General features: G+C 46.4%; 2 protein-coding genes across 2 annotated transcripts; one reads left to right on the top strand and one right to left on the bottom strand.

Annotated features, from left to right (window-relative positions):
* Positions 1 to 16,736: 16,736 nt before the first annotated feature.
* Positions 16,737 to 17,613, top strand: LOC103713135 (large ribosomal subunit protein uL11). The gene has a single exon (XM_008799955.6). The coding sequence runs from the start codon at positions 16,848 to 16,850 to the stop codon at positions 17,346 to 17,348; it is 501 nt and encodes a 166-aa protein (XP_008798177.1). The 5' UTR covers positions 16,737 to 16,847; the 3' UTR covers positions 17,349 to 17,613.
* Positions 17,614 to 20,767: 3,154 nt separating this feature from the next.
* On the bottom strand, positions 20,768 to 23,668 carry LOC103713136 (pollen receptor-like kinase 1). Its single transcript, XM_008799956.6, has 3 exons — positions 22,869 to 23,668; positions 22,086 to 22,754; positions 20,768 to 21,777 (listed from the first exon to the last, which is right to left on the bottom strand). The coding sequence occupies exons 1-3, from the start codon at positions 23,542 to 23,544 to the stop codon at positions 21,113 to 21,115; spliced, it is 2,010 nt and encodes a 669-aa protein (XP_008798178.3). The 5' UTR covers positions 23,545 to 23,668; the 3' UTR covers positions 20,768 to 21,112.
* Positions 23,669 to 24,294: the final 626 nt, after the last annotated feature.

Here is a 24,294-nt window from a genome sequence, read left to right as displayed (position 1 = left end):
TTTCTTTGTGTGTTGGCGTTTTGCCAAGTTGTATGGGTCTCGGCCCTGAAACAATGAAAGTTAATGCAAATAGAGTTTCTTCATTTCACTTTCGTCCTTCTTCTTTTTAACTCTTGGTAGCGTCTCGCTGACTCCCGACTCTTGAAATTCTTCCGGCGCTAGGCCAGGTATCCGAGGGTTAGGCCTCAGGAAATTCTTCCGGCGCTAAGCCAGGCATCCGAGGGTTAGGCCTCAGGAAATTCTTCCGGCGCTAAGCCAGGCATCCGAGGGTTAGGCCTCAGGAAATTCTTCCGGCGCTAAGCCAGGCATCCGAGGGTTAGGCCTCAGAAAATTCTTCCGGCGCTAAGCCAGGCATCCGAGGGTTAGGCCTCAGGAAATTCTTCCGGCGCTAAGCCAGGCATCCGAGGGTTAGGCCTCAGGAAATTCTTCCGGCACTAAGCCAGGCATCCGAGGGTTAGGCCTCAGGAAATTCTTCCGGCGCCAAGCCAGGCATCCGAGGGTTAGGCCTCAGAAAATTCTTCCGGCGCCAAGCCAGGCATCCGAGGGTTAGGCCTCAGAAAATTCTTCCGGCGCCAAGCCAGGCATCCGAGGGTTAGGCCTCAGAAAATTCTTCCGGCGCCAAGCCAGGCATCCGAGGGTTAGGCCTCAGGAAATTCTTCCGGCGCCAAGCCAGGCATCCGAGGGTTAGGCCTCAGGAAATTCTTCCGGCGCTAAGCCAGGCATCCGAGGGTTAGGCCTCAGGAAATTCTTCCGGCGCCAAGCCAGGCATCCGAGGGTTAGGCCTCAGGAAATTCTTCCGGCGCCAAACCAGGCATCCGAGGGTTAGGCCTCAGGAAATTCTTCCGGCGCCAAGCCAGGCATCCGAGGGTTAGGCCTCAGGAAATTCTTCCGGCGCCAAGCCAGGCATCCGAGGGTTAGGCCTCAGAAAATTCTTCCGGCGCTAAGCCGGGCATCCGAGGGTTAGGCCTCAGGAAATTCTTCCGGGACTAAGCCGGGCATCCGAGGGTTAGGCCTCAGGAAATTCTTCCGGGACTAAGCCGGGCATCCGAGGGTTAGGCCTCAGGAAATTCTTCCGGCGCTAAGCCAGGCATCCGAGGGTTAGGCCTCAGGAAATTCTTCCGGCGCCAAGCCAGGCATCCGAGGGTTAGGCCTCAGGAAATTCTTCCGGCGCCAAGCCAGGCATCCGAGGGTTAGGCCTCAGGAAATTCTTCCGGCGCCAAGCCAGGCATCCGAGGGTTAGGCCTCAGAAAATTCTTCCGGCGCTAAGCCAGGCATCCGAGGGTTAGGCCTCAGGAAATTCTTCCGGGACTAAGCCAGGCATTCGAGGGTTAGGCCTCAGGAAATTCTTTCGGCGCTAAGCCAGGCATCCGAGGGTTAGGCCTCAGGAAATTCCGCTCGTTGGTCGGCCAAGGCTGGCGCAAGCCGAGGCGACCGGTCGGTGTTGGGAATTGTATCCTAAATGTCAATCGTCAGCATATTGATGATTGAATATTGTAAATAAATTGATAAATTAATAAAGTATTATTTGGCATTATTCATCATTTCATCTTCAAATGAACTCTTATATGATGAAGTCCTTAGGACTTATGTTATGATAAAGGAGGATTTATCTTTGAGTCCTTAAACTTGTTCGCGACCAAATGATATGTTGTTACTAGGACGACAACATTATCGAGATTAGGTCGTTGTGTGACATATACGTTGGTTGTCCTCTTAACCAAGGAGTGTGGAGACACTGGTATGCCATACAGGTGAAGTGTAGGAGTACATTTCACTGAACGTGACCAATTCCGGAACGCTCTACTGTCGAGAAATGTTCCGAGTGGATATGGGTATAAGTTTGGCCCTCTGACCTGAGACCGCAACCTGTGACTAGCAAGCAACTCACTGTACTTTGGTACCGGACTACCTGAATTTCTAATTCAGTGACGGAAGGTCACTGGGTGCAGTCAAGTACTTGCGTAGTCAGTTGTGAGTCAAGATGGAATTGACCCCTCCTGCAAACAGGAGATAATGTCTTGTGACTAATTTAGCAAAACCTTGGCCAGGGTAATCTCAGTGAGGAGTCACGGGATATCTAAAGTTAATCACATAATGGATATACTAATTATAGGGTTGACAGTGAGCTCTAAGTCATCCTGGCATTAAGAGTCAAAGGGATTGAATTATACAGTAACCATAGTTCAGGGTTCCAGAATATTTGCTTCGCATATATTCGGCCTATTCGGACGTCGGGTACCATTGCTAGATGGTCACATCGATTAGTGTAGAAAGTCGTTCCTATACTACCGGCTTAGGTTCGAACCTATGAGGTCACACGCATAGAAGATTCCTGATTGATCAAGAAGCTGATGAATGATTAAGAATCATTCAGGGGTAATTTGGTCAATTCGATTGGCAAATTATCTTATAAAATAATTAAAGTAATTATCGGAGGATTAATTAGTAATTAGATTACTAATGAACTCAATTGGATTGAGTAATTAGACTAAGGATGAGCCAAATTGAATTAGATTCAATTCTGGGCTCAATCAGGATTTTTGACCTGATTGGATTAGGTCTGAATCAAGAGGACTTAGGTTGACCAAATTAAATTAGATTAAATTTTTGCTTAATTAGGGATTGACCTAATTGGATTAGGTTCAACCCATGGTAATTGAATCATTCTAATTGTTAGGATTTAATTAAATTAAATGGGTTTGATCTGAAACTATTCGGATCTTGAAATCCACTTGTCACATATCCATGCATGGCGCCATAAATTGATTTTTAATATGATTAAAAATTAATTTAATTTATTTAATGGTGCCATGGGACACTTGGCAACATCAGGGACCTCTTTCATCATTAGATGGGTCGAAATGGAGAGATAAATTCATGAAAAGAATTGGATAAGATCAAATTCTCTCTCTTCATGACATATGCCATCCTTATCTTTATCTCACTTCTAATTAAGGTTGAATTTCGAATTTAATCACCACAAAATCACCACGTGACCCTTTAATCTGATTAGGGGCATGGGAATTTCGAAATTGAAAGAGGGAAGTGGCAACATGATGAATGGTTTAGATTAGATCAAGCTTCATCATGTAATGGCACATGAACTTGAATTTTGAATTCAAAATTCAAAACCCCACAAAATCCTCCACAAATATGGGATGGTTGGCATGAAGTTAGGTAGGAGAGCAACATTAAAAGGACCTCCATCATCTGGTGGTCGAATTCAAGGAAAAAAGAGAGAAAAAGAAGAAGAAAAAAGGGAAAAGAAAAGAGAGGAACCCTAGTTCATGCATGGAAAAATTCTGCATTCAATCTAGCTGACTTCTTCCTCCTCTAAGTCCATCGCGCCATTAGTGTTAGGGATCCCTGATAAGAGTCTTTAGATCAGATCTAAGTCCTCTTCAATCCCTTTAAACCTTTCCTCCAAGTTCTTCCAAGAAGGCGGATCAAAAGTTGATAGTGTTTGGAAGATCAAATTTCAGCCTCAAGAAATTCTGCGCAAGCTAGCACTTCCGCAGGATTGGATCTCTTCAGGAACTTCGCGTGGACTTCTCGTAGAGGCCATTCGTGTGCGTGGCTGCGAAGTCGAGGATCAGATCCACAAGTTTCATCCATCATAAAAGGTATTAATCCTACATTAATCTTTTATTATGGTGTCAAGATCTAGGTCTGATTCTCCGAGGTTTTACCCTCTTTTGGGGCTCCTCACGGAGATATCTCCAGAATCCATTCAATGGATATTCGGATATTAATCGGAATAGAGTTCTTAAGTTTCAGATCTGATAGTTAATCATGCATGAAAGTTTTAGCATAATTGTTTAAACGATTCCGGCATAATCCTATGTGTTCTTAAGGTGCTGATTTCTAGATTTGATCTTGTAAGCATGCATGAATTAAATTGTTTGATTCGATTTTTCCGCTGCATTTTAAAACTTAAAAAGAACTACGTATGGCTTGATCCCCCTTATGAAGGGGTACGTAGGCAACCCGATCAGGTTCAGCCATGGTTTAAAAAAAAAAAAAAATCCGCATGCTTAACACCGAAGAACCTAGGATTCACTTTCAGTGGTATCAGAGCCAGGTTCATGTTTAAACTTTTATGTTTTAATTCTTGTAATTAAATCTGAAATCATGAGCATGCTTAGATTAGATCTAAAGTATTTTTTATGATTGATTTAATTGCTGATTATGCATGATTAACTAGATCTGAAATTTTGAATGCATATGATGCATGTTTGTGTTAAGATTTGTAACATAAATAAATCTGAAATCATAATATTGTTTAGATTAGATCTAAATAAAATTTATGATTCATATGATCTCTAATTTTAATGAACAAATCAGATCTGAAAATAAAAGTGAAAAAACAAATACATAAGATGTATGTTGTTTGTATTAATTCATGTTGTTATGTATATGTGATGCATGAACATTAAATATAATGACTTAAACATGAATTTAATCTGATTACATGTGATTAATTACAAAAACTCAGATCTGAAAATATGTTTTAAGAACTGAAAGATTGTAATTAATATGTAATTAAAAAGAAATATGCAATGATCAAAACTTTCATAAGTCTAAACTTAATTGAGAATTAAGTGTTATGAAATAGAATTGTAACTCAATTAATTGACATTGCATAATTCTTTGGGCATATGGGTTAGCTTGAATCAAGTTCCTAGAATTGGGTTAGACCTAAGGTTAGAATCATACATGGACAAATAGAATTAATTGATCAAATCTAATTAAGTAGTAACTAGATTAGGTCAAGAAAATTCTAGATCAATTTACAATAGTTGTAGATGGATCAAGTCCATGTCTTTGATTAGACCAAGATGGAACTTGATTTAGGCTCAGAGGTGTAGCCCGAGTCATTTGAGTAATCAAATCGAAATTGATTAACCAGTTGGTGTCTAAGGTAAGTTTGGCAGTTTTGACCGGTGGTTTTTAATTGGGAGCTACTCGCACTGATTCGTCTTTGCCGAGTTAATGGCATATCCCTTCCACCGATCTCACTTACCTGGCCGACATGGTCAATCACATTTTGATTGGATCACTTAATGATTCGAGTTAGCCCATGCCTATAAGGAAAATCAGTTTGACTGATTTAGGTGTCTCCTTAACCGGTTTGAGTCTAATCTGATTTGGTGAAGTCAGTGGGAGAAATTAGACTAACCGGATCTTCTCATCTATCCTAATTATGAAATCCTCTAAAATTATTAGGTCCTTAAAATGAAATGGTTATGGGGATAACTAGGTCATAGCCTCCCATTAAGTTGGGTGATAATGGGTCCAATGTTTTGATAATTATTGGAGGCGCGACACGCCTGGTACTTATCAAGCATTGGAATTGTCATTCAATATATGATGAGTTAAGTGTACCTTCAATAGGCGGTCAGGTGAGCCGAGCCACACTCGGGCTTGGTCGTCTATTAGTTGATTAGACTTAACCCTATCATTTAATGGTTGGACCTGACTAGGGTATTCGGTGGAGGCGCCACACGCCTGCCGAAGAACCTAGGGCAAAATTATCACTAGAAGTTGCTTGGTGAAGCAACTGGTTTAGAACCTACCAATAGGTGCATATGGGTTAGCCGAGCTACACTCGGGCCTATATGCGATCTATTGGGTTCTAGTGCCCACTAAAGAATTAGGAGTAATTTTTCGAATTGGAGGTAGAGGCTACCAATTTGTATAAAATAGTGGGAGTATCTTTAGACTAAAGTCCAAGTCTACTGTGTTTAGTCAATTCATATACTAATAGCCAAATTTTCTTTTATGTAGAAATGGCCACAAGTTTGTCACTTCGCTCATTATTGGATAATGACAAGTTGACTAGTCCCAACTTCAATAATTGGTATAGAAAGCTGAAAACTCAGCATAGTCAGACCAAAAGGATTAAGGATGACCAAAGTCAGGCAGAATGCTTCTATTGTAAGAAGCAGGGGCATTGGAAGAGGAATTGTCCTCAGTACCTTACCTCACTTGACCCGAACAGGCTAAGCAAGAGAAAAGGGCAATCAGTTGCTGATCAAGGTATTTATATGATAACACCTTGTAATTTCTCTATATGTGATAATTCAACCTGGGTATTAGATACTGGAAGTCCGTTTAATATATGCAATTCATTGCAAGGACTTCAGGTCAATGAGAGATTTGAAAACAGCGAGAGATTCCTGAATGTTGGAGATGGAAGATCTGTTCCAGTTCTAGCTTTAGGAAATCTCAAACTTGTTTTCAATTCTCATGTAGTTGTCTTGAGTGATTGTCACTATTGTCCTGCATTCTTATTGAATGTAATTTCCGTAGGCCTTTTGGCCATGAACGGTTATGAAATTTCAATAAAGAAATATTCTTGTGATATCATTATGAATGGTGTTACTGTAATGAATGGACAATTGAGCAATGGCATCTACTTGTTATCACAACCTGTTAATGTAATGTACACGTCAAGTAAGCGTCCTAGAATAGATAATGTCACGGATGTCTACCTTTGGCATCATAGGCTAGGTCATATTAACAAGAACAGGATGAACAGGTTAAGTAAAGAGGGAATCCTCAATGTTAATGATTGTGAATCATTGACAACCTGTGAGTCATGTCTTCTTGGTAAGATGACCAAATCACCTTTTACCGGAAAAGGTGAACGAGCCAGTGATTTATTGACCCTTGTACATTCTGATGTATGTGGGCCAATAAGCACAGATGCTAGAGGTGGGTATTCATATTTCATTACGTTTACAGACGACCTTTCTAGGTATGGTTATGTCTATTTAATGAGACATAAATCTGAAGCATTTGAAATGTTCAAATTGTATCGTAATGAAGTAGAAAAACAAACTGGAAAGAGTATTAAAACTCTTCGATCAGATCGAGGAGGCGAATACCTTTCCAATGAGTTTTTGACATATTTAGGAGAGAATGGGATTCTCTCCCAATGGACTCCTCCTGGTACACCACAGTATAACGGTGTATCAGAAAGAAGAAATCGAACTCTGTTAGACATGGTTCGATCCATGATGGGGTTTGCAAGTCTGCCCATATCCTTTTGGAGATATGCACTTGAGTCAGCCTGCTACATTCTAAATAAGGTTCCAAGTAAGTCTGTAAATAAAACACCACATGAGATGTGGACTGGACGTAAGCCAATGCTGTCTCACCTTAGGGTTTGGGGGTGTCCAGCATATGTCAAACGTTTGAAGACAGACAAGCTTGAACCCAAGTCTGACAAATGTTTCTTTGTTGGTTATCCTAAAGAAACTAAAGGATATTACTTCTACTTTGCTGAAGAACAAAAGTTATTCGTAAGCAATAGAGCTGTTTTCTTAGAGAAAGAATTCCTTAGTGAAGGAACTAAAAGCTCTAATGTTGAGCTTAGGGAAGTTCAACATGTAGAAGATCTGACACCATCTACTGAACTAGTTGAGTCAGATTTGATTAGATCAGATCCAGAACCCATCTTAGATGCACTATTAAGGCGATCAGGTAGAGTACCACGTCAGCCGGACAGATACTACGGTTTCTTGGTCCAGGACGGGGATCCTGTCGAACTTGATGAAAACAATGAGGATCCGATCACCTATATGGATGCTATGCAGAGGCATGACTCTGATGCATGGCTTGGAGCCATGCAATCCGAAATGGAATCCATGAAGGTCAATGATGTATGGACATTAGTTGACCCACCCGAAGGGATTAAACCCATAGGGTGTAAGTGGATTTTCAAAAGAAAACGGGGCGCAGACGGAAAAGTAGAGACCTATAAAGCCCGTCTGGTTGCCAAGGGATATCGTCAACGTTATGGTATTGACTATGACGAGACGTTTTCTCCTGTGGCAATGCTCAAATTCATTCGGATTATGCTTGCGATAGCAGCACACTTAGATTATGAAATCTGGCAGATGGATGTTAAAACCGCTTTTCTAAATGGAGATTTAGAAGAAGAGGTGTATATGATGCAACCTGAAGGTTTTATATCTGCAGATGAGTCTAAGGTGTGCAAGCTTCAAAAATCCATTTATGGATTAAAGCAAGCTTCACGGAGTTGGAACATACGATTTGATAAGGTGATCAAATCATATGGCTTCATTAAGAATGAAGAGGAACCTTGCATTTATAAATGGGCAAATGGTTCAGTTATATATTTCTTGTTTTGTATGTGGATGACATTCTTTTAATCGGGAATGACATTCCTGCATTACAAGGAATAAAGGTTTGGCTATCATCTCAATTTGCCATGAAGGATTTGGGAGAAGCATCTTACATCCTAGGGATGAAGATCTATAGAGATAGATCTAGAAGATTGCTTGGATTATCCCAATCCACATACATTGATACTATACTGAAAAGGTTCAGTATGATTAATTCCAAGAAAGGCTATCTTCCAATGGGCCATGAAATTAACCTCTCTAAAAGGGATTGTCCGACAACCTCTCAAGAAAGAGAGACTATGGATAGAATTCCATATGCTTCGGCAGTGGGATCTATAATGTATGCCATGACATGTACTAGACCAGACGTGGCATACTCACTAGGAGTAGTGAGTAGATACCAGTCTGATCTAGGTAGCAACCACTGGAAGGTTGTCAAAACCATCCTTAAGTATTTGAGAAATACTAAAGATCAGTGGCTTGTCTACGGTGATTCTGACTTAAAACTTGAGGGATATACCGATTCAAGTTTTCAGTCAGATCAAGATGATAGCAAGAGCGTGTCGGGATATATCTTCACTCTTAAGGGTGGGGCCATCTGCTGGAAGAGTTCCAAGCAGCATACAGTGGCAGATTTTACATGTGAAGCAGAATACATTGCAGCATCTGATGCAGCCAAGGAAGCCGTATGGTTGCGCAAGTTCATCACCGAGCTGGGAGTGGCACCTTCCATTGATGGTCCAGTTCCTATATTTTGTGATAACACTGGAGCCATAGCTCAGGCAAAGGAACCTAAAGCACATCAGCGGACCAAGCATATTCTGCGACGTTATCACCTGGTTCGAGAGATTATAGAACGAGGTGATATTGATCTTCAGAAGATTGACACAAAAGAAAATCTGGCTGACCCATTTACCAAAGTCCTCGGCATCAAAGAGTTCAACGAACACAAGTCGAAGATGGGTATTAGATACTGTGCCGATTGGCTTTAGGCTAAGTGGGAGTTGTTGGGAATTGTATCCTAAATGTCAATCGTCAGCATATTGATGATTGAATATTGTAAATAAATTGACAAATTAATAAAGTATTATTTGGCATTATTCATCATTTCATCTTCAAATGAACTCTTATATGATGAAGTCCTTAGGACTTATGTTATGATAAAGGAGGATTTATCTTTGAGTCCTTAAACTTGTTCGCGACCAAATGATATGTTATTACTAGGACGACAACATTATCGAGATTAGGTCGTTGTGTGACATATACGTTGGTTGTCCTCTTAATCAAGGAGTGTGGAGACACTGGTATGCCATACAGGTGAAGTGTAGGAGTACATTTCACTGAACGTGACCAATTCCGGAACGCTCTACTGTCGAGAGATGTTCCGAGTGGATATGGGTATAAGTTTGGCCCTCTGACCTGAGACCGCAACCTGTGACTAGCAAGCAACTCACTGTACTTTGGTACCGGACTACCTGAATTTCTAATTCAGTGACGGAAGGTCACTGGGTGCAGTCAAGTACTTGCGTAGTCAGTTGTGAGTCAAGATGGAATTGACCCCTCCTGCAAACAGGAGATAATGTCTTGTGACTAATTTAGCAAAACCTTGGCCAGGGTAATCTCAGTGAGGAGTCACGGGATATCTAAAGTTAATCACATAATGGATGTACTAATTATAGGGTTGACAGTGAGCTCTAAGTCATCCTGGCATTAAGAGTCAAAGGGATTGAATTATACAGTAACCATAGTTCAGGGTTCCAGAATATTTGCTTCGCATATATTCGACCTATTCGGACGTCGGGTACCATTGCTAGATGGTCACATCGATTAGTGTAGGAAGTCGTTCCTATACTACCGGCTTAGGTTCGAACCTATGAGGTCACACGCATAGAAGATTCCTGATTGATCAAGAAGGCTGATGAATGATTAAGAATCATTCAGGGGTAATTTGGTCAATTCGATTGGCAAATTATCTTATAAAATAATTAAAGTAATTATCGGAGGATTAATTAGTAATTAGATTACTAATGAACTCAATTGGATTGAGTAATTAGACTAAGGATGAGCCAAATTGAATTAGATTCAATTCTGGGCTCAATCAGGATTTTTGACCTGATTGGATTAGGTCTGAATCAAGAGGACTTAGGTTGACCAAATTAAATTAGATTAAATTTGTGCTTAATTAGGGATTGACCTAATTGGATTAGGTTCAACCCATGGTAATTGAATCATTCTAATTGTTAGGATTTAATTAAATTAAATGGGTTTGATCTGAAACTATTCGGATCTTGAAATTCACTTGTCACATATCCATGCATGGCGCCATAAATTGATTTTTAATATGATTAAAAATTAATTTAATTTATTTAATGGTGCCATGGGACACTTGGCAACATCAGGGACCTCTTTCATCATTAGATGGGTCGAAATGGAGAGATAAATTCATGAAAAGAATTGGATAAGATCAAATTCTCTCTCTTCATGACATATGCCATCCTTATCTTTATCTCACTTCTAATTAAGGTTGAATTTCGAATTTAATCACCACAAAATCACCACGTGACCCTCTAATCTGATTAGGGGCATGGGAATTTCGAAATTGAAAGAGGGAAGTGGCAACATGATGAATGGTTTAGATTAGATCAAGCTTCATCATGTAATGGCACATGAACTTGAATTTTGAATTCAAAATTCAAAACCCCACAAAATCCTCCACAAATATGGGATGGTTGGCATGAAGTTAGGTAGGAGAGCAACATTAAAAGGACCTCCATCATCTGGTGGTCGAATTCAAGGAAAAAAGAGAGAAAAAGAAGAAGAAAAAAGGGAAAAGAAAAGAGAGGAACCCTAGTTCATGCATGGAAAAATTCTGCATTCAATCTAGCTGACTTCTTCCTCCTCTAAGTCCATCGCGCCATTAGTGTTAGGGGTCCCTGATAAGAGTCTTTAGATCAGATCTAAGTCCTCTTCAATCCCTTTAAACCTTTCCTCCAAGTTCTTCCAAGAAGGCGGATCAAAAGTTGATAGTGCTTGGAAGATCAAATTTCAGCCTCAAGAAATTCTGCGCAAGCTAGCACTTCCGCAGGATTGGATCTCTTCAGGAACTTCGCGTGGACTTCTCGTAGAGGCCATTCGTGTGCGTGGCTGCGAAGTCGAGGATCAGATCCACAAGTTTCATCCATCATAAAAGGTATTAATCCTACATTAATCTTTTATTATGGTGTCAAGATCTAGGTCTGATTCCCCGAGGTTTTACCCTCTTTTGGGGCTCCTCACGGAGATATCTCCAGAATCCATTCAATGGATATTCGGAGATTAATCGGAATAGAGTTCTTAAGTTTCAGATCTGATAGTTAATCATGCATGAAAGTTTTAGCATAATTGTTTAAACGATTCCGGCATAATCCTATGTGTTCTTAAGGTGCTGATTTCTAGATTTGATCTTGTAAGCATGCATGAATTAAATTGTTTGATTCGATTTTTCCGCTGCATTTTAAAACTTAAAAAGAACTACGTATGGCTTGATCCCCCTTATGAAGGGGTACGTAGGCAACCCGATCAGGTTCAGCCATGGTTTTAAAAAAAAAAAAAATCCGCATGCTTAACACCGAAGAACCTAGGATTCACTTTCAGTCGGGGCTTCAGGCTAGTCTGCTCCCGGGATGATCATCGGGTTAGCCTGGCATCCGAGGGCCAAGCCTCGGGAGATTCCGCTCGTTGGTCGGCCAAGGCTGGCGCAAGCCGAGGCGACCGGTCGGGGCTTCAGGCTAGTCTGCTCCCGGGATGATCATCGGGTTAGCCTGGCATCTGAGGGTTGTCAGGCCTCAGGAAATTCCGCTCGTTGGTCGGCCAAGGCTGGCGCAAGCCGAGGCGACCGGTCGGGGCTTCAGGCTAGTCTGCTCCCGGGATGATCATCGGGTTAGCCTGGCATCCGAGGGCCGAGCCTCGGGAGATTCCGCTCGTTGGTCGGCCAAGGCTGGCGCAAGCCGAGGCGACCGGTCGGGGCTTCAGGCTAGTCTGCTCCCGGAATGATCATCGGGTTAGCCTGGCATCCAAGGGCCGAGCCTCGGAAAATTCCGCTCGTTGGTCGGCCAAGGCTGGCGCAAGCCGAGGCGACCGGTCGGGGCTTCAGGCTAGTCTGCTCCCGGGATGATCATCGGGTTAGCCTGGCATCCGAGGGCCAAGCCTCGGGAAATTCCGCTCGTTGGTCGGCCAAGGCTGGCGCAAGCCGAGGCGACCGGTCGGGGCTTCAGGCTAGTCTGCTCCCGGGATGATCATCGGGTTAGCCTGGCATCCGAGGGCCGAGCCTCGGAAGATTCCGCTCGTTGGTCGGCCAAGGCTGGCGCAAGCCGAGGCGACCGGTCGGGGCTTCAGGCTAGTCTGCTCCCGGGATGATCATCGGGTTAGCCTGGCATCCGAGGGCCGAGCCTCGGGAGATTCCGCTCGTTGGTCGGCTAAGGCTGGCGCAAGCCGAGGCGACCGGTCGGGGCTTCAGGCTAGTCTGCTCCCGGGATGATCATCGGGTTAGCCTGGCATCCAAGGGCCGAGCCTCGGGAAATTCCGCTCGTTGGTCGGCCAAGGCTGGCGCAAGCCGAGGCGACCGGTCGGGGCTTCAGGCTAGTCTGCTCCCGGGATGATCATCGGGTTAGCCTGGCATCCGAGGGCCGAGCCTCGGAAAATTCCGCTCGTTGGTCGGCCAAGGCTGGCGCAAGCCGAGGCGACCGGTCGGGGCTTCAGGCTAGTCTGCTCCCGGGATGATCATCGGGTTAGTCTGGCATCCGAGGGCCGAGCCTCGGAAAATTCCGCTCGCTGGTCGTGCGCTTGTCGCTTGCCGCCCGACGGAATTTCTCCATGGCCAGCTGCGATCGTGTTTCTCCTCCTCTCCAAGCGTCGCCTGGGGAACACCAGATGGGCATTAAATGCTAATTAAGGGGTTACCTGGGAAATCGGATCGCCAGTTGCTGCTTGCGAGGAGTGTCAGTTAAGCGGCCGCGATACGCGCGTTCTTCGAGGCGGATGCGGCCTGGGGCGCGAGCGGAGATACGTGGACCTAGGGGTACAGGCCACCCGGAGTGTCCTGCACAAAGAATGCGATTAAGGAGAATGACGCTTAGGAAATCGCGGGAAGATACGCCTCGAGAGCCGGATCGGCTTCGGATTCAATGCGCCCGCATTTATTGGAGCCACCCGCATCGGAACGACCGGGGGGCCGCAGTTTGGCTATAAATATAGGTGCAGGTGCGATGGAGCCTGCCAAGCCGGAGCTGTTCAGGTTGCCATGGATCGTGGGCCTCCTCTCCGGCGCATGGTTGAGAGACCCCTGCGTTCCTCTCGGGCCGGGGGCAGCCCCCAGTGATAGTATGGATCACGCCCGCGACGGGTCGATTCTGCTCCCGAGGCTCCGGAGGGGCCGGGTCGGCCGGACGCGAGTCTGCGGGGGGACGTCGGTCGTTCACATATCGACCGAGACGCCCTCGGCGGATGAGAGCCTCGATCTCGTCCCGAAGCTGGAAGCAGTCTTCGGTGTCGTGGCCGTGGTCCCGGTGGTACTCACAGTACGCCCGAGAGGGCCTCCTCCCAGGGATCTTCTTCATCTGTCTCGGGACCGGGAGGTCCTCCCGCCCCTTGATTTCCATGAGGATCTGGGCCCGGGGAGTCAGGAGAGGAGTGTACCGGTTGAAACGTCGGGGCGGAGAACGAGGGCGTAGGGCGCCGTGGTTCCTCGCCGGCGACAGGCTTCTGCGCCGACGTTGAGGCGTCGGGCTCCTCCTCTGGCGTGCCTCTTTTCGCCTTTTCTTCCCGAGCTTTGGAGGGATCTCGGCGGCCTCCTTGCTCCGGTGGGCGGCCGCCTCCTCGGCGTCCGCATACTGGTTCGCCCGGGACAACAGCTCCGGGAAGCTCCGCGGCAGGCGTTTGTCCAGGGAGAAGGTGAGTCTGCCCTTTCGGAAGCCACGCTTCAGGGCTGAAAGAGCCACCTCCTGGCTCAGGTTCCGGACTTCCAGCGTAGCCTTGTTGAAGCGGGTAAGATAATCCCGCAAGCTTTCTCCCTCGTTTTGCCGGATATCGAAGAGGGAGTCGGAGACCAGTCGCCGCCGGCTACTGACGGCGAAATGGGTGATGAAGAGGCGAGTAAACTGGTCGAAGGACTGGATTGAGTTAGCCTCCAAGCCGGCGAACCACGCCCTTGCCGGGCCACGGAGGGTCGCCGGGAAGGCCTTGCAGAGGAGAGGATCTGATGCTCCGTGGAGGAGCATAAGAGTCCTGAAACTCTCGACGTGATCCCGCGGGTCCGCCGCCCCGACATAGGGCTCGATCGCCGGCATTTTAAACCCCGGCGGATTCGGGGTCCGCAGGATCCTCGAGGCAAGCGCCGGCTGGGAGGAGATCTCCAAGTCGGCGAAGGGATCTTTGGAGTGGCCTTTCAGGACCTGGAGTTGTCGGTGGAGATCGTCCACCCGCCGGTCCAGGGAGCGCGACCGATGGGTGGGAGACAAGGAGCACCGAGAGGGGGACCGACTGGAGCGCGGGTTCCTTGAGGACTGGGGGGTCTGGGAACGCGCCCGGGCCCGCCTCTCGTACCCCGCGCAGCTCCGATGGGAAGGTCCCGGCAGAATGGACCGTGCTTGAGAATCTTCCTCGCGCCGGCGCTCCTCCCCATTGGAGAGGAAGGAGCGCGGGTTGAGGAGGACAGGTGAGCGCTCAGGGAGCAGCGGCTCCTGGGCCCGCTGCGGCGCCCGAGACATCACACCCTGCAGGTTCTGCACTGCCTCCGCGAGGGTGCGAACCTGCTGGGCTAACTGGTCGAACTGAGCGGCTTCGACCATCTGAATGGGGGGTGGAACGGTAGAGTGTTGCTGAGAATGTGTTGGAGACGCAGCGGCCTCCCGGCCGGAGGCGCGAGAGGCCCCGCGACCGGAGGCATTGGAAGCTCCACGACCACCTCGCCGTGCCATTACGATCGCTCTGAGATTCGGGCCCTTCCTCTAGCGCCAATCTGTTGCGGGATTTTCACCCCGGCAACAGCCTTAGTCCCAACCGAGCCGAGCAGAAAGAGACCGCGTCCCCCACGAGGTATTGTCCGCTTTGGGCGCTCCGGTCCGCGCGTCCAGCGCTGACGGAGGGAGACGTTTCCGGCCCGCGCGTCCAGCGCTGACGGGGGGATTGCCCTCACGGTTTTGTCCCACAAAAGGGCCCTTCCTCTAGCGCCAACTGTTGCTGGTGGTCCAAACCGAGAACGATTGGCACAGCGGTGTGAACGGGGTTCCGTCTGAGTCGCCTTGGTTGGTGTTGATTGCGCTCCACTTTCCACCGAAAAACCTGCAAGCAAGCCTCGCACCACCACTGGGGTAGTGGGGGCCCTCCGACGATCAAGTCAGAGGAGATTGGAGGAGAAGGAGAGATAATTGTAGCCAGTAGGAGAATGCACTGGAAGTTCTTTCTTACCTCCCCCCTTCTCCCCCCAGCAGCATATATACCAGGCTGGGGGGTCCTTCTGGGGGGTTGGTCATCGTGTGGCACGATGGAGTTGCCACTGACATGGCCGTTACAGGGCATCGTGGGGCAGCGCTGGGTACGGCCATGACAGGGCGTAGTGGAGCTCCGCTTTGTACGGCTGTTACAGGAGATCGTGGAGCAGCGCCGGATACGACCGTTGCAGGGAGTAGTGGAGCAGAGGGTCGCGGCGTGCTTCAGGGGAACAGCCTGTCGTTGTCGAGAGATTGCCGACTCGGGGTCGGATTGCTGGATCAAGGGGCAGCCGACTCGGGGTCGGGCTGCGAAGCCGAAGATATCCGACTCGGGGTCGGGTTACTGGATCAAGGGGCAGCCGACTCGGGGTCGGGCTGCGAAGCCGAAGATATCCGACTCGGGGTCGGGCTGCGAAGCCGAAGATATCCGACTCGGGGTCGGGTTACTGGATCAAGGGGCAGCTGTAGTCTTCTTGGGCGCGCGTGTCGGTCACGTGGGGCATGGTGGCTGAGTTCCCCCGTAACAGTAACGATTCTTATAATACCATTAATAAAAATTATGTTTATTTTAATTAAAAATAAAATAAAAAATTGAAATTATTTTTTGTTCTCCGTTGTGATTGCTTTTTTTTTTGCACAAATATTTCTAATATAACGATTCTTCTAATACCATTAATAAAAATTATGTTTATTTTAATTAAAAATAAAATAAAAAATTGAAATTATTTTTTGTTCTCCATCGTTTTGCATTTATTTATTTTTTGCATATCTACCCATTAAAGATATTTTATTTATTTTAATTTGAAATCGTTAAATTTTTAATAACGTTAGATTGCGTGGATAGATATGTAAAAATAAGAATAAAAAAGAATAAAATAGTTAAATCAGTATTTTATGAACATATATATTTATATATAAATATAAATTTTATAAATATATTCATATAAAATTTAATATTTAGAAAAATATTTATGTAAAAACATTTTAAATAAATATTGAGGCCCACGTTGTTGTCCAAGCCGAGCCCGTCTTTTAGAATTTGGAACTCGTACATGTTTCCACTGCGGGCCTGGGCACCTCTGTAAAGACCCGGGCCGGGTTCTTCAGGAGGAGGCGCACCGCACGCGCTCTTCTCTATATAAATCATCCGAGTCCAAGCATCGCTTTTTCAAAAACCCTAACCCTAACAGCACTCCCAAGTTCTTTATTCGCCGCCGCCGCCGCTGCCATGCCGCCCAAGTTTGATCCCTCCCAGGTCGTCGACGTTTACGTCCGCGTGACCGGCGGCGAGGTCGGGGCGGCGAGCTCCCTGGCCCCCAAGATCGGTCCCCTGGGTCTCTCCCCCAAGAAGATCGGTGAAGACATCGCCAAGGAGACGGCCAAGGACTGGAAGGGCCTCCGCGTCACCGTCAAGCTCACCGTCCAGAACCGCCAGGCCAAGGTGGCGGTGGTGCCCTCCGCCGCCGCCCTGGTGATCAAAGCCCTCAAGGAGCCGGAGCGCGACCGCAAGAAGACCAAGAACATCAAGCACAACGGCAACATCTCCCTCGACGACGTGATCGAGATCGCCCGGGTGATGCGTCCGCGATCCATGGCCAAGGACCTAGCCGGCACCGTCAAGGAAATCCTCGGCACCTGCGTCTCGGTCGGCTGCACCGTCGACGGCAAGGACCCCAAGGACATGCAGCAGGAGATCACCGACGGCGACGTCGAGATCCCATCTGAATAGAGCCGCAGCCAGAGGTTCGAGTCGCGCACCGCCGTCTGCCTGATGTAACAGAGTTAGCTTCTCGTTTTCCTGTCCAATCATCCTTTGTTTCCTCTTTTCCATCACTTTTTATTTCTATTTAGTACCGTCTCTTCGATCCGAGTCTTTAAGCAAGGTTTTTTGGATGTTGAAGTTTGGCTTTCGATACAATATTATGGATTCTTGATCTGGTTATGTACGAGCGAATTCAGTGCTATTTTAGCAGTCGAAATATGGTTTTGATTTAGTTTTCTCTGTTCTATTATTAACTACGGATTGCTGTGTGCCTGTGCATTAGTTTATGGCTTCGCTCATATGCGTGGATTCAGCAGGTGGTAGCAGACCTATGTTCTGCTCGAGAAAACCTTTAATTCCCTTAATGACCGCTGTGGATTTTATGAAAATAGTTTTAAAGTATGTGCATTGTTTTAACACCAAATTTAAGGTGGTTATCTTTGTCTCCCTTCAGGCTTTCATACTTGCCACACTTTGTTAGGTTACATTTCTGCAATTTTCTGTGGTCATATACTGTTGAAGTTTGGTTGACTCCCATGGTATCTATTGGAGATCATCCCATTGCAAGCATTTCTTGAGGATCCATCACCAGGGTGATTGAGAAAAATGTCCATGCCAGGGTGTAGGAATTAAATGTTGTTCTGTTACATCATGTATTTGATTACAAGTGCTGTCAGCTTTTGTAGGCAACCCTTTTAAGGTCAGTTTTAGTGCATCGATTAAGGCCAAGAGTAGTCATTAGCGGTCAGCGGTTGTTTAACTCATCTCTTTCTTTTACAACTACAACAGCACCGGTTGGCTTCTATCTTGTGCCATGCAAGAGATTGGAGGACAGGGGGCTTTATGTGGAGTCCTTCATCATCCTCATAGATGAGTGAAAGTTCTACTATTTAGTCTTCAAAGGATAATCCACAGGGCTTTTGTTTTGTTGAGTACTGGAGTCTTATCCCTGTTAGTTGTTTCCATAAGTACTGGAGTCTCATAGATAATGTGTGGCCTCTAGATCTACTTGGAGAAGATGGGCTTCTTTTTCAATGCAGATGGGTTGTGTGGTAAGTCCTTTTTTTTCTTTTTAGTTAGTGAATAGTAATTATTGGAGAAAAGCTGTAACCCAGCTTTTTCTTCCCCTGTTGGGTGTCCAACCCCAACAACAGCAGTAATTTGCTACGGATAAATCCTCTCTTCCAATCCTAGGATGCAAACTAAAACAGCTATGCCCAGCTGTATAACAATTCCTTGTGGAGCAAGATGAAGTCCGTCTTGCCATATGGATTAGTTTCATGGTCAGAAGGTTAATTCTTCTCCCTCCATTCTCTAGTGTGTTTTTTTTCCTGGTCTCAGCCCGCCCACCAGCATGGATGCTTAATTTGTTGCGGCGCACCCCAACACCACATAATCCTGTCTCTCTCCCACTCTTTTCTCAAATCTAAATCCACCTCCCTACTCTCTTTCAGAACCACCAGCATTGCAACCATGCCCTTTTTTCCTCAAGTCGACCACAGCGAGGTCACCTTCCTCCGCTTGTATGCTCTCTTGCTCTCTGGATCTCTTCCGTCTAATCCTGGTATATTTTGGACTCCATGATGCATTCATCTCTCACCTTTTCTACCATTTGATACCAACTAGTCTGCATATTTATGGATTATTATTGCACACAAGACTAGTTATGGGCTCTTTTCCTTACCATGGTGCAAAGAAATATGAATATCAATGATTAATAGGCATTCATCTTGGTGCATTCTTCTAATCCAAATGTTGCTTATGTCTGGTAGACCACATGTTTGCTTGTAGTGTCATTTCTCTTTGGATGTAATTGTCTTCCCATTTATCTTGAGGAAAGTGTCTGTCTTATAACTCGATGTTTTTCTGATAGATGGTTGTAGATTTTTAGCTGCTGCCAACGGTGGGACACTTTTAATATATTTTTAAATGTCTTAACTAGGTAAAAAGCATACTTATGATCTGTTAGCTCTGAGATGATGAAGATAGGTTTGCTTTTGAAGCTAGCTAGATTGTAGGCCAGAAACAAGTGCACAGAACACCATAAACTGGTTGAGCGAAAAAACTAGTGTCTTCAAGGTCATGAATTTCTTCCTCCATACTCTTGTCCTTTTCTTACACATCTTCTAAATTGTCTGCAATCCATCATGCCAAATTCTTTGATGATATTACTGCTCAATATACCAATGCATTCAGTCATGCCAGCATGGAGAAGAATTTCCATTCGAACTTTACATATTTTCACTCAAAAAAGCAAAAAAAAAAAAAAAAAGAAACGAAAAACTGATTTACATGTCTATGCTACAAGTAAGGCATTGCTCGTACATTATACTATATGGTGTGGAGGTTTATCCTACTTCTTGCTACATATCTGATAATTGTGTTGTTTATGCTTGTGAAGATGGGCGGCAACATCTTAGGAGCAATTTTGTGTTGATTCTTTTCGTTTAATTTGTTTTTGCAACATTTTAGGAACAACTTTGTCTTGATTCTTTTCCTTTATTTTGTTTTTGCAATCAATCTCTACTTTAAAGTAATGTGGAAAAAAGGAGCTGAAACAACTATAAGCTGTAAACGCATGATTTAATCTGTAGCAAAACAACATGCCTCTGCATCAATTTGATCGACAGACAAAAATGTAGGGCTGTGTTCCAGAAAACAGATAGAGATGTCAAGGCATATAAAGTGGAAAAGAGTGTAGAATTGTGAAGAATATGTAACTGGTGTCAAAAAGGATGCATCTCTAATATTATCCATACACAAAATTTTCTGTTACATCGGTAGTGTCATACAAGCAAAATAAACTTCTTAGGATAAAAGATGGATTATGAGACTAGCTTTCAGTGTACTATGTGCCTTAATTAATAGATACGACGATTTGATGGATGACTTTGATCTCGTAAAATGCTACACTTTGGGACCGATGACATGTTTGGGATATCTGTTCTTTCCCCTATCTCATTATTTTATTTTATGTGATAACCAGCATTTTTGATGCAAGATCGGCATGGACAGAATCGATACATGAATAACATGTTTGAAACTAGATTTATTTACATTTTTATCAATGTGGAAGACAGTTTGTTTATATTATTCTTTCAATATGATTTCATATTAGAAGCTTATAATCGGGAGCGTATTGATCCTAGGAGGGGGTTAGCTTATGTGGGGACATATTTGATAGGCGACTTTAGCATGGGTTTTCTGTTATATGCAATAGGTATTGTGGAGAGCATTGATTTTCCTCTCTTTAAAAACGTCAAAAAATTATTGTAGAAAGCCAAATCTTATGGTGCAGGACGCTAGGAGCCCATTTGCTTTCTTTTGTTGGAATAAATAATCTATATTATCTATGGCCTGGGTGAAGGAGGATATAGATGAGTATAACTGTAGAATATAGATTACCAGGTTATATACATAATCAGAGTTATTTGTTGCCCGAGATGTCATCAGTCCTGCAATTAGAAGCAGGGATCGGGTTGAGAATATGAGAAATGAGCAACAGCAGTAAATGCCCAAATCGTTGGGAATTTGTGTTTTGATTCCTAAAACAGGACGAGGAGTCTTACAGATCCCTACCACTTCGCAATCTCCACAGAGATAGAAGAAAGCTAGGGCCATTACCGACGTCTGGAGCAACTGGTCTCCATTTTTTTCTTCCTTTTTTTGATTTGAACGTGAAAACAGCTCAGACAGACACAATGCTCTCCAACTTTCCATTTAATTAGTCCTCAATTAATTGCAATAGAAGAGAAATCATCCGCAGCGGCAGGTTTGGAAGAACTGGCTTCCAGCTCGCTGGCGGTTGAAGAGTGGTCCCCACCCCCCTCTGTTATCTCTTCAATCTTCTCGACGGCTTCCTTGATCTCCCACCTCTTCTCGACGCGCTCCTCGCAACAGGCCAATGCAATCTGCAGCAGCTTCAACATCTCTCCCTCGGCATTCCCGGTCCTGCTCATCCCGCTGTCGAGCACCTGGCCGGCCCGCTCCTCCCTGGTTGCCGAGATAGCCCAGTCCACCAAATCTGCGCTCTCCTTCCCTTGCTGTGTATCATGCGCGGGGACCTTGCCTGTCAAAATCTCTAGTATCAGCATGCCAAGGCTCCATACATCGCTCTTCTTAGATGTCCTGCCAAATTGCTTGCGCTCGGGGGACTTGTAGGCCACCATGAATTGTGCTGCGTGAGATTGGTTCGTGACCGGTACGAGGGCGTAGTCGGTCAGGAGGGGCTCGAGGGACTCCCCCAGCAGCACGTTGGAGGACTTCAAGTGCCCATGGGGCACCCCTAACATGGGGAGCTCCTCGTAGAGGTAAGCCATGGCACGAGCTACTCCTTTCACGATCTTTAGGCGCACCGGCCAGTCAAACATCATCGGATGGTTCGACCCTCCGTTACCTGATGACAACAAAGTACCGAGTTTAATTATATGGGCATCGTCGAGGATTCAATTCACCTGCTTGGTTTAGCACTGTTCTATATACGCTCCTTCCGGTTGCTTCTGTTATTTTGCCTGCTTGTTCATATAAACCGACCTAGACGGCTAGACTTGGGAAGGGTGATGATTTTCTAAAACCGAAGAGGATGCGATGGAGGGGCAGGGAGCGTATCAAAGATTTAGACGAGAAGATTTAGTCATGCATGCCAATTGATTAAAGAAACAAACGCATTACTTCACAATGGAAGGCCTGCCTCTTAATAATTACCATGGAGCATGAGAGCCAGGCTCCTGTTGGGGACGTAGTCGTGGAGCAAGAGCTTCTCCTCCTTCCTGTAGTAGTAGGCCACCAATGGCAGGAGGTTGGGGTGGGAGAGCCGGCCCAGCCTTCTCATGTGCTCCTCAAAATCCTCTCGGCCGGTCCTGTTCATGTCCCTGGACCTCTTCACCACCACGGAGGGCCCATTCAGGAGACTGGCCCTGTAGGTGCATCCAAAGTTGCCCGTCCCCAGCACCTCGGCCGAGGACCTGAGCAGGTCCTGCAGCTCAAACCTTTCCCTCCCTTCCTTCACAAACACCAGCCTTCCCTGATCGCTCCCCCCCGCAGCCATCCCGGTCTTCCTCCCGCTGGCGCTCCCCTCGTACTTGACCAGAGCGCCCCTCTCGAGCTTCTCCTCCGGAAACGATGTGTATTTCTTCGAGTTCCTCGAGGACATGGGCTGCCCTAATACCTCCACATCCTCCCGCCGACGTTTCACTGCGACCACGATTGCTCCGACTACCACTATCGTCCCACCAGAGGCTACCGCCATCAGGGCCAGTACTGGGATCGACTTCTCTCCAGGCGACTGTTGCGGCGGCGTCGGCTCTTGCGGTGGCGTTGGCGTCGGCGTAGCACAAGGGTTTCCGACAGCTTCGCCACATAGATTCTTATTGCCTGTCGTCGTGGAAAAGAAGGGAAAAAAAAGTGATCATAATAGCAGTACGTAAGAGGAAGCCAGGCTCAAATTTCACAAGGAAGGATCGAAGGACGCCGCCGATCGACGCGTACCATCGAAGAAGGCTTCTTTGACGTTCCTGAGGCCGTCGGGAATCTTGCCTTCCAGCTCGTTGCGGGACACGTTGAGCAGATTCAATCCCTTCTGCCGGAGATCGGGTATGGTGCCGGAGAAATTGTTGTCGTCGAGCCGGAGCTGCAGGAGCTTGGGCACACGGGCGAGCGACGTCGGGATGGGGCCGGAGAACTCGTTGCTGGAGAGGTCCACCTTTTTGAGGGAGCCCATTCCCTGGAACGCGTCGTCCGGGATCTCCCCGGACAGCTTGTTGTTGGACAGAAATATATTTCTTATCCCGGCGAAATTCTTCACTTCCGGCATCGGCCCGGAGAATTGGTTGTCCTTGAAGCTAAGCGTTCGGAGGTCCGGCAACTCCCTGAGGGCGCCCACGCTGACGTTCAGCATGCCCGACAGGCCCATGTTTTCCAGCTGCAGGCCATGCAAATTGCCGTCGTCGCAGATCACGCCGTTCCATTCCCCCTTCCCCTTGCCGTCGCCGCCGCATGGTTCCGTGCCGGCGACCCAGCTGCCGAGCTTGCCCTCGGGGTCGGCGATCATGTTCTTGAACTTGAGGAGCGCGGCGGCCTCGGCCGAGTCCGCCGCGTCGGCGTGGAGGGACGCCGCGGCGAAGAGCAGGGCCACGAGGAGCGGCAGAGACCGCCGGGCAGTCATGTTGCTGCTCGTCGCCCCGCCCACCGGCACGATGGCTCAGGATCGATGCCGCTATTAGCGAAGGTGGGAAGAGGAAGGAGAGAGGCGGATGGGTTTTGATGGCATGGTTCTCGGAGGAGTGGGGGTTGGGAGAGTTAGGTGGAGAGGGTTCAGGACAGATGGCTGGCGTGAAGCGGCCAAAGAATACGCGGGAGGAAGGGAGGTGCCACAATTGGGCTCGGAATAGCATTGGAGCCGTTACCGGAGAGACGTAAGCTCGCCCCTGCAATTTTCGCCCGTGCTATATATCGATCTCCTCCTTATCTCATTAATGATCATGATTGTCTTCCTGACTGTTGTTATGCTTTTGTTATTAGATGCTTATCAATGCAATATCCGATCTGTCCAGTCCACAAATCTAGTAAAAAATCCAGTTCAATTTTGCTGGATTTCTCACAAACGGGCCATTTGCACGATCAAAATTCTTTCTTTTCCTTGGTGGTTTACACAATACAATAAATAAAATTTTATTTTTGTATTTGTATTTGTTGTGGTTCAAATTTGGCCCGAGGGTGACCATGCCGGTGGAGTCGAAGGAGCCGCCGGTGGTTGGAAGGAGAAGACGAGAGCCACCTCCTGCGCGACGGCTGCGGACCTGTACAAAGCCTCACCGGTGTTTCCGGTGAAGGCCATCTGACGATCAAGTTAGAGTGGGGTCCAATTGATCCAGCCACAAAAGTTCCTTAGAAATTACCTGACCGAGCTATTTAT

The sequence above is a fragment of the Phoenix dactylifera genome, chromosome 12 (genome assembly GCF_051530095.1).
Source record: "Phoenix dactylifera cultivar Ajwa chromosome 12, Ajwa_hap1_PhDact_Kaust_v1.1, whole genome shotgun sequence".
Taxonomy (NCBI): domain Eukaryota; kingdom Viridiplantae; phylum Streptophyta; class Magnoliopsida; order Arecales; family Arecaceae; genus Phoenix; species Phoenix dactylifera.
This window is presented reverse-complemented; position numbering and strand designations above follow the sequence as displayed.